The sequence below is a fragment of the Mercenaria mercenaria genome, chromosome 3, assembly GCF_021730395.1.
Source record: "Mercenaria mercenaria strain notata chromosome 3, MADL_Memer_1, whole genome shotgun sequence".
In the NCBI taxonomy this organism is placed as follows: Eukaryota; Metazoa; Mollusca; class Bivalvia; order Venerida; family Veneridae; genus Mercenaria; species Mercenaria mercenaria.
The window spans coordinates 45396158-45406742 of NC_069363.1; the positions used below are offsets into that span (position 1 = coordinate 45396158).

Sequence of the window (10585 nt, forward strand, 5' to 3'; positions counted from 1 at the left end):
CTAGTATAGTATTAATCTGAAGCGTCTCTTCTGAATCGTTTTAAAATAATATTTTGTTATAATAGCTGTGAAGATGAGTTGATCATCTGAATTTAGGTTATATTAATTATCTTCAGCAAAAGCGTTTTAAACAATAAAATAATGATTTCTGGGGTCTAGCTTTTTGTAACTGACCGTTCTGTTTCGTTTAAATCTTAAAGTAATCAAAGTGAAATTTTTTAAGCGATTGACCACCTTTAAATATTACTTAACTTCCTTGTTATTTCCTTCCATTCTTACTACGTACATTAACAAGGGCGTGCTTATGCTCGTGAATCAATGGAAACTTATTTCTGTTTCACAAAATTGTATATTCTCCACAGCAACATTCCTGTAAATAGGCAATGAAAGACAAATATATTGTAATCTTGTTAAAGGCACCGCTTTCAATTTAATCATAACAGTAAATCAGATCAAATATAATACAAAGCTTGAACAACAGTACCTAAGACAGTCATTTTTGTTTTAATTTCTGCGAAGTCCCTTTATTTTAATAAAAAGTGTAAGTTTATGTCAAGACAAATGTTTCAGGCAAATAGCTTGGGCTGACGACTGAATGCAGAATCCGGATTTGTTTTACACTAGCAGCATGCCGCGTGATGAATTGTTCTACTACGAATTTAGTTGCAAAAGACGAGTTTTCGCGGTAATAAAAAAAAGTGATTTTTGACTTTGCAAAGCTGGACTATACTTTAACATATTTGGTAAAAGAAGACCAAGGCGAATCATCATTCCTTTTTAGTGCATATCTATGCATCCGGTTAATTTTTCTAGTCTTCCCTTGAAAACAAATGAAGAAAAATGACTAAAACTGTATACTACATCCAGTAATACTAGTACAATGGGGCCATAAGAAACTACTTTAAACTCGCTTTCATGTTCTACATATACAAAGTCTTTGTCATCCACAGTTACAAGTTATTTTATTTCCTCGTCGCATATTGTAAAATTGGACTCCGTTTTAAAGGACATGAGGCGTTATCCAAAGTTTATTATAAATGGAAAATGGAAAATGATTGCTTATTTTATAATTCCATATTACTTCTATTTTTACTATTCAATTGAACGCGTATATTTTCAATAAAGATATGAGCTTTCTTAATGGATAACGACATAGTATGATAAAGATGGTATGTATTAAATACGTCTTTGATACAGTTATTGAATGCTTTCATAAATCTTTTAAAATGAGTGAACTCGATGACTAGTACGCATTTTGATTAGCTCAGTAAACGGCTAGTAGATTTGACAACATTCGAAATAATAAAAAATACAGTACCGCTCGTCGTTAACGAGGGTAGAAATAAAACGATCATACTATAAAAAGGAAATACTAATCTTACGTATCAGTTGAAATGCTATTATTTTAACTGTTGGTGCTGTCATGGCAGAAGTAATCAAATCTGGAAATAAAACTAATAGTGAACTTGGTTTTATTATGTTCATATTGTAAAATCATTATGGTGATAAAATGATGAAAAAATTTACTTTGATTTTTCAGTAAACTAGTAAGAAGACTTGACGGAAAGTGAATACGTGACAAGCCTTAAACTGATCTTATTTTCCTAGGGTCGAGAGAATCAAGTCACCTTACTTCCCAGGCCATTAGAATGTTTACAGTTTTAAAATTTCTACTGTGTATTTCGTGTCCATATGTCGCAGACTGTTATAACTGTAAGGACATTTCTTTTAGTATGGAGGACTTTCACTTGTGTCCTAAACATTGTGTGGAATGTTCATTACATAACGCATGCATGTTGTGCAAAGGAAATGCTTCGGGAAGTTCGTGTAGGTCTAAGTGTAAAATTGGTTGTGTCGTATCGTACATTCCCCATGGAACACTCTTGAGAGGGTGCTATGCAGAGAATGTTGGTGATGAATGTTGCATGTTCTGTCCACCTTACAGTTCTTGTTCAAACTGCTCGCAATTCTATGGTCCCTGTTTGAAATGTTCCAAAGAGTTCTACGGCAGACTTACACACTGCGACAAGAAGTGTGGGAATTGTCGCCCGGATAAAGAAGGCGAAGTAGAATGTGATATTGATACCGGTAGCTGTCCAGGTGACTGTATGGATGGATATTATGGCACTCGCTGCGACAAGAAATGCAATAAGAATTGTCTCGATCACGAAACGAAAACCAGAAGATGTGATAGACACACAGGTGACTGTGTATTTGGCTGCATTGCTGGCCGATATAACTACACATGTGAAGGCACTTGCAGCAACACGTGTTTTAATAGATCCTGTGACAAACAATCTGGAACTTGCAACGCCGGCTGTATTTCTGGCTGGTATGGCGACATATGCGAAAAGAATTGTAGTGAAACATGTGCCAACAAATCTTGTAATCAATATACAGGTCATTGTATGAATGGATGCATTCCTGGTAGACATGGTGACAAGTGCGAAGAGATTTGCAGAAGTACATGTAACAATAACACTTGTAACCAACTATCAGGTCACTGCGATAATGGCTGCCTTTATGGCTTCCATGGTCCCAAGTGTGAAGCATCTTGTAGCAATTTGTGTCTCAACCGAACTTGCAACCAAACATCCGGACATTGTGAAAATGGATGTGTTCCTGGCAGTTATGGTAACTTGTGCGAAATGACGTGTAGTAGCACATGCTTAAAAAATACTTGCAACCAAATAAGTGGTCACTGTAAATTTGGCTGCGTCAACGGTTGGTTCGGTAACACCTGCGGTGACCCTTGCAGCGAAACATGTTTCAACAAATCATGTGATAATTTTTCAGGTTTTTGTGAAAAAGGGTGTATTTTAGAATATTATGGTGAAAAATGTGAGAAAAACTGCAGTGAAGCTCATGTGCTCAGAATATGTGACAACAGTACAGCTAGGTGCCCTGGATGCGAGCCAGGCTTTTTCGGAGACCCTTGGACCCAAAGTAATGCACAAAGTTAACGTATTTTATATTGTAAATTTACAATCCGGTGCATAAAATGTCATTATATAGACTCAAACATTATTATTAAGGGGAGTGGTGGTCTAGTGGATAAGTTGTCGGCCGCTTAATCCAGGGGTCGCGGGTTCGAGCCCCACTGGGGTCACAATCATGACTTCTCATATGACACCCGTACTTGTTTTTCCAGGGAGCAGACTCGAGAGTGGACGCTTTCATCACTATCGATCTAAAACAAATTAGTATAAACTAAACATTATTTTTACTTAAAGATTGACATACAAAAATAAACTTGTAAGGAAGCATGCTAATATTCTAAAACAGGAATAAAGAAGGTTACGCTTATAATAAAATCTGTGAAAAGATCCTTTGGAAGCATAGAACACAACCAAGTAACAAAATAGCACAGAGTCTGTTCATGAGAGGTAATGAAATGTGCAACACCCGTCACGCCTCCTAGCACCGGCTTAAACGGAATTCTATTACAGTAAAATTGAATGTTCTCCATCCATGATCCATAAAGACCAGAAAATATAACAACATTGAGTCCAAGTACTTTGAGATATTTTAGAGCCGCCCATGGCACTTAAAGACTGCTGTTGTGATAGTTAATAAAGTCTATGACAAAATTCTTTGGAAGCATAGAACACAACCAAGCAGCTTCAGCTTAACTTATTAGTGGAATTCTATTACAATAAAATTGAATGTGAGTATTGTTACTAAAGTTACTGTAACTATTTACTTAATTTCAGATTCGACTAATGATCACGATTCTACCGATACCATAATAACATACAGTACAGTCGGAGTCGTTTCTGCTTTGGCCTGTACGTTTACTGTTGGTTTCATACGAAGGTAGGAATACCGATTAGTTGAGAACACTAAATAAGCTTGTGAAATGCAAATACTGTTGGCCAAAGACAATCATAAACATCAAGTTAATAGGTCTTTACAGATATCCATTTAGATGATGACATTTAAATCGCACTGTGTGATTCTCTATAACTTGTTTTATTATGTTGTTGTTATTTTGTTGGGTTTAACGTCGCACCGACACAATTACAGGTCATATTGCGACTTTCTTTCCAGCTTTGAGATTGTTGTCAGAACACAGGTACCCCTTCATGCATTATTTCATCACGAGCGGGCACCTGGGTAGAACCACTGACCTTCCGTAAGCCGGCTGAATGGCTTTCTCACATGAAGAATTCAACGCCCCGAGTGAGGCTGGAACCCACATCAGTGTGGGGCAAGTGATTTGTAGTCAGCCACCTTAACCTGTAACAAAACACAGGTAGAAGGACCATGTTCAGAACTGAAGTAACCAATACAAACCTGTTCTCCGCAAGTAACTGCCAACTTCTCCACATGAATCTGCGGTGGAGGACGAATGATTTCATACACAATCAAGTCGTCACAGAGAACACACGCCTCGCCCGGGGATCGAACCCAAGACCCCTGGATCCGTAGATCAGCGCTCCCACTACTGAGCTAAGCGGGCGGAACACATGTATTTATATACACTTTATAGATGAATATCTATGTCTTTTGACAAAATACTAATAACCAGGTTATGTCAACTTAAGATCATTGATTCATTATTAAATGACTGTTAGTGTACACTTCATTTCTTCTAAACCCCTCTTAGGATTCTAGCATCTACATCTTTGCTTTCTGCAATTTAATTAATATCTAAAAAGGAATAAAAAAATTAAACTAAAAGTATAAACTTTAGTATATTGCTCGGCTTCAAATCGTTGGCTTATCTATTTATTCAATCTCGAAAATGGAAAATTCTGAATAAGAATTTTTATTTTCAGGAGTATTCTTTACAGAAAAAGAAACTTTCAAACTAGCATTGAACTACCCGCATTACATACCTCGGAACCGTTTTATGAAGAAATAGACGACACAAATGGTAAGAAAATACGCGAAGCTTTACAGTTACATCTAGATAACTTAGAAATATCTATTCCTGTTGGAATTGACACTTTTATTTTGGTTGAATGAAGAATCATTTGGAACATTTGATTCGTGTTCTATTCATGTTTTCTTTCCGTAGAAGATAGAAACAATATCAAGAGTAAAGCTTAAATTTGATGTTATATTGGTAGATTTTGATCGTGAGTTTTTATCACAAAAAAGAAAGGGACATTTTGCTTTCCAAACATAAACGATGATAGAAATGTAATATACATTTTGCAGATAGCGCAACTAGCCAACCATTATACATAGAATTTGACAGCGACTCCACACACTTACACAAAAGCAGTTCAAACCTCAGTGTAACTAGCAATGTTCCAGGCGAGAGGGCAGGCATGATAGCTGCAGATATAATGATAGCTGTAGATGCAACAAACAGTGAATTGTCAGGAACACAAAGTCTTAATAACTATGAAATGAACCAAGAAATCAATTCTCACCTTAATCAAAGTAACAGTATAATCGAAATCTCAAGTGTGACATACAGTAGTACGGATAATATAAGAAATATTGGACCGCTGTCCAGAACACAGCAAGATTGCTCAGATTTAAGCAAAAGCTATGTAAGAACGTTTGAGTGTCTAGGTATAAAACTTAAAAGTTCTGTTTTGAACGGGCACGAAGATAATGCATTCCATTCCAGTGAAAATCCTGTTGAAAGCGTCGGCGAAAATCGTGATAGTGCGTTCTATATACATCCATGTACATAACGATATGACAATTGTTCTGAGTTATGAAATAAGTTTTGCGTGTGATATTTGCATATATTTTACCAGTTTCCCACAATATTAGAGTTTTCCAGGCTATCATTTGACCCATAGTGTTTCTGAATAGCATTTCCATAGGGGAAAGGAAGTCCGACTATGTGTATGTTTTGACTATTAATAAAATTGGTAGCCCCTGGTCTAACAAGCATACCGTTAAATACTGTTTTCGTTAATAAAAATAAAAGAAGTTCCAACAGGAATAAATGACTACAAATTTTATAATAAAAGTAATACCATATAAATAAGATGTAACAATACCCGATTATCATCACCAATATACTGTTTTAGTAATTTTGTTACTGCGGTATTTACTAAAGGAGGTTCCGGATCTTACACAAAAATATATCAGAAATTAACGCACACAAATGAAACTTTTTTAAGTAAAGATTGAAGTCAGTATCTTTTTGAAAACACAGATATTGCATAATTCCACCTTTTATTGTTGTTACTTTACTCAGACAATATTTTATTTGGATTATTTTTTGATATTTTCGTCTAAGATCCACATCCTTCTAAAAGTATACTTCTTTTACGTGTAAACCTCATAGCTTTTACAATTCGTAAAAACTAGCGTGATATAATAATAGATATTCAAACACTTTTAAGATTTTCTTTTATACAGGCAGAGAAGGATTTTACCGTGTATTGTCTTGTCAATTAGAACACGTTTCGAAAAAAAAACCTACTTTAGGCTATTTCGATTTACTCTCTCGTATTTAAACCGCATTAGTATTTCTTCCTGGTGTAATTCGAACGTGTTGGAATGGAAATAGATTTTAGTTTTGCATGCTTTACTGGCAAATAAAACACGTTCTTTCGTTCAGATGCGTCGCAACTAATCACTCAGGCCTTCGCCCTTTGTGATTAGATTACTACACATCTGAACTCAAAACCATGTTTTATTTGCCAGCAAAGCACGCAAAACAAAAATCTATTTCCCAAACAAAATTAAATGAATAATTTATACTATCGTGTTTATCACTGGTGTACCATTTTTACAAATTTGATATAATATGCTTAAAGACAAAGTCTGTAAAATCCTTTCGAAGCATAGAACCAGTAAAGCAAACAGTAGCAGACCTGTTTAGAATGATTCTATTCTTTAGAGGTATGCAATACGCAACACCTCTCACGCCCCATAGCATGGGCTTTAGCGGAACTCTATTATACGCGAATAGAAATGGAACTGAACGATTCCAAACGACCAGAACATATAGCAACATCGAGACATTTTTCGGCCGTCCAAGGTATTTAAATACTGCTGTTTTGAAGACAGTTTGTGAAAGTGTGCACCAAATGACTAGCAGTGGAGGTTTTCAGGGTATTATGCTTAATCTGCTGTTATTTTAGGGTACTAGAAGAAGTAAGTGAATTTAGAATACACGTGTTTCTATAAAAACGATTAGGTAATGGAGATAAATCTACAATCATTATGACAAAAACATGTAACAATGTTTCATACAGTAAATACAAGTCTAAAGTAACAATAATGAATATTCACAAGAAAAGGTAACAAATAAATTAAAAGTGAGCTAGACTAGAGCAGAAGTTACGATTTCATAAATTCTTAGATATTTAACAAAAAATCGTACCAAATATTTCTCCTTTCTGCTGCATACAACGCAACCAATAATGATGAGATCTACCCAGAGTGCACTATAAATTTAACATACTAATTTCATCGCTGAAATACAAAATGTCATTTATTTTTGTTGCATGATATATTTATACGATTTTCTAAACGGTTCTCCCACATACATATGACTTGAAACTATTTCTTCTTACTTTTGGAAAAACGTTTACAAGTAGTTTTATTTATATTGTTTTAGCTGACAGGGTAGGCTTTTGTGATCGCATTTAGTCCGTCGTCCGTTCACAATTTTTGTGAACACGATAGAGACCGCATTGCAATCAGTTTTGATCAAACTTGCACACAACTTGTATTGGAATAATATCTTGGTTCCTTTCGAAAACTGGCCAGATCCCATCAAGGGTTTTAGACTTATGGCTCCTTAAAGGGCCAAAACTTGCTATTTCTATAGAGACTACATTTTGCAATCAACTTTAATCAAACTTGCACACAACTTGTATTGGCATAATATCTCGGTTCCTTTGGAAAACTGGCCAGATCTCATCATGGGTGTTAGAGTTATGGCCTCTTAAAGGGCCAGAATTTGCTTTTTGGCTTTTGCAGCAATAGAGAACCAAGGAATTATATCCAACAGGGAAAGCCACGTTCTAAAAACGCAGACTCCCCAAACGCGCACACGATCAACACACACACAAAGCAAACACACAAGGACAAAACAAACAAATACAGAAACACAGTGGGGGCACAGCTAAAGATCCTCCACAGCTAAAGATTGCTATTAAGGTATTAGAAGCGTAATAGTCTGTCTATATATCCAAAAAAGAGGCACAGAATTGCCTTTGATGGCATTTTTTGTTAATGACCGACAGCCATATTCATTGTTAACTTTATAAAAATTGGAAACTTTTCAGGAATGCTATCGCCTTCTAAGGGTCATAGGAAGGTCACGGCCCAAGGTCAAAGGTCAATAAGTGCATTTTTGTTATAAACTTCAGATTTTCGCCATTTTTGCTACATTCTAGTATAAACATGTAATTTTCGGTAATAATTATGAATCTGAGAAGTAAAATAAATTACATCAAATAGATTCATTGCATTTGACTGATTTGAGACTGGCAAAATTCAAAACAAGAAAGTTATTTCTATAGAATGAGCTCAACTTTACGTACGATTTGATATTTTGTTCATTTATGGAAGTTTTCTTTCTCATATTTCTAAAATTTCGTTTTCAGGCTAACAATGTCCATAAAGGCTGGTTGGTTACCTGTATGATTGTCTGTATGAACAGTACAGGTAGAAAAAATCTATGGCGCGTACTTTATAAAGACTAGTACAGTCAAACTTCGTTTGCTCGAATTCGGATTACCCAATTACTACTTTTGGCTCGAACTTAGTGTCAGGTCTATATAATGTATACTTCACGTTGGGTTGTACTACTATTAACTCGAACACATTTTGCTTGTCCCGTCGAGCACCAGCAAACAAAGTTTGACTGTACTAGTTGACTGTTGACTGTTGACAGATCTTAATATTTCTTCGGAAGCACAGAACTGAAGGACGTTAAAGTAGCAAACTCGGTTTGATTAAGTCTTTAAGTGTTTACAATAACTACAATTTTGTAAATATTTGTTTATGTCGGTTCTTTAGATGTCATAACTTCAAAAAGGCTTGATAATCGTCAGTGAATTTGATAGTATATCGAATGTCATTAGTATGATCTTTACGACTGTGAATATAGGGACAAAGCATGTTTGTTTTCCTATTACTGCACCTTTAGATTTTCGGGTGACTGGTTGGTGATAGAACCGGGTAGAGCAAACTTACCAATGTATCACGAAGGAATCTAATGATGTTATAGAATGAACAAATGTGAGCTAACGCAATTGTAGCCTTAAACGTGTAAAAATAAATATATTGTCAATTAAATTCAGTGCGGAATGTTAGAAAGAAATACCCTTAGATAGAAATAACTTCTTATCCCAATATAAAAAATAAACAAATCCCATAACCCTTCACAAGATATAGACGTCTTAGCCTGACATATTCAATCGGCATTATTTGTTTAATATAAATCCATCGTTTTGAATTTCAATCTCTTCTTCATGCTCTTATCATCCAGCAGGAAGTTATTCTTACGCATTGTATATCTCTCGGTAACTATCGAACCACCATATTTCACTATTTTGATTAGCTGAACCATCATCTGTCAGTAATCATGAAAATATCAGAAGGTATAACTTCAATATTTCACTGAATGAGCCTTAATATTACTATTATAAAAATTCTAATGCAACCTTCTGATGTTTTTATATCTTTATTTTCGCTTTTATATTTGTAAAACATCTGAATGACTCATGTTTCAGTATCAAGACACAAGCTTTGTTTTCACAATGTTATCAAGGACATCCTGTCTGAAACTATGTGTCAGATCTGTAAATTGTTACGATCTGATTCGTTTTCAACTTTTGTTTTGAACAGAAAGTGAGTGTGTAAAATCAAAGCCAAAGATAAAAAGGATCGAAACAGAAATAGCATGCTGAATTTTCAGAATAAAATGATGCAAATATCTCTTTAATAGCTTCGGTGATAGAAAATCTTGTTCTTGAAATGTGCTACATAATTGCAAATAGCCAAATACCTAAAATATGATGATAATTGCCCGACCGATAGTAAAAAAAAAGAACTATATTACAGCAAATCAAGGGAATAGTGTATAGATTAACTAGTTGAAATCCTACAGATCTGTTCTGTTTAGTTTATTATCGTACATGTACTGTGTAAACCTATGTTGTGACCAATATTTCAGTTATTCTTCTAAAATGGTCATATTTAACCATCACCGCGTGGACAAATTAACATAAATATATATCATATAATGAATCATTTTTTAATCATTTCTTAAGAGGCTAGAGAAGGATCCCATATAATATTATATATGTTACTTTCAACAGTATTTCAGTCATTTAAGGGCGGTCAATAAACCTAACCAGTGTTCTGGAGTCTCTAAAAGTAGTAGCCATTTCCCCGCAGAAAAGTGATTTTAACTATTTACATAAGAATTTTATACATTTATATGTAATTCATTTTCCGCTGCAGTCTTCTTCCTCAAAACCTACCATATTTTCTCTTTCGCACACATTTCTCAAAAGGTGTCAGTATGTAAATATTCTTTTTACAGTCAGTTCAAAGCTAAGATTCAAATTTTATTGCTGCCTGAAATGCAAGAAATGCATTTGCAGTGTCATTTCATAATCATTTGCTCAACAATTATTCTAACTCCATA

At 34.9% G+C, this 10585-nt stretch overlaps 1 protein-coding gene across 1 annotated transcript; it reads left to right on the plus strand.

Moving 5' to 3' along the window:
- Positions 1-988: 988 nt before the first annotated feature.
- On the plus strand, positions 989-7251 carry LOC128555589 (scavenger receptor class F member 1-like). Its single transcript, XM_053538337.1, has 5 exons — positions 989-1169; positions 1541-2946; positions 3714-3816; positions 4782-4879; positions 5167-7251. Exons 2-5 carry the CDS (start codon positions 1650-1652, stop codon positions 5652-5654), a joined length of 1986 nt encoding a protein of 661 aa, XP_053394312.1. The 5' UTR covers positions 989-1169; positions 1541-1649; the 3' UTR covers positions 5655-7251.
- Positions 7252-10585: the final 3334 nt, after the last annotated feature.

Excerpts from the sequence above, each read along its gene's own strand:
- LOC128555589 (XM_053538337.1), top strand. The coding sequence starts at position 1,650 with ATGTTTACAGTTTTAAAATTTCTACTGTGTATTTCGTGTCCATATGTC. Across the intron at positions 2,947-3,713 it reads CGGAGACCCTTGGACCCAAA|ATTCGACTAATGATCACGAT; the intron begins GTAATGCACAAA and ends ACTTAATTTCAG. Across the intron at positions 4,880-5,166 it reads AGAAATAGACGACACAAATG|ATAGCGCAACTAGCCAACCA; the intron begins GTAAGAAAATAC and ends TACATTTTGCAG.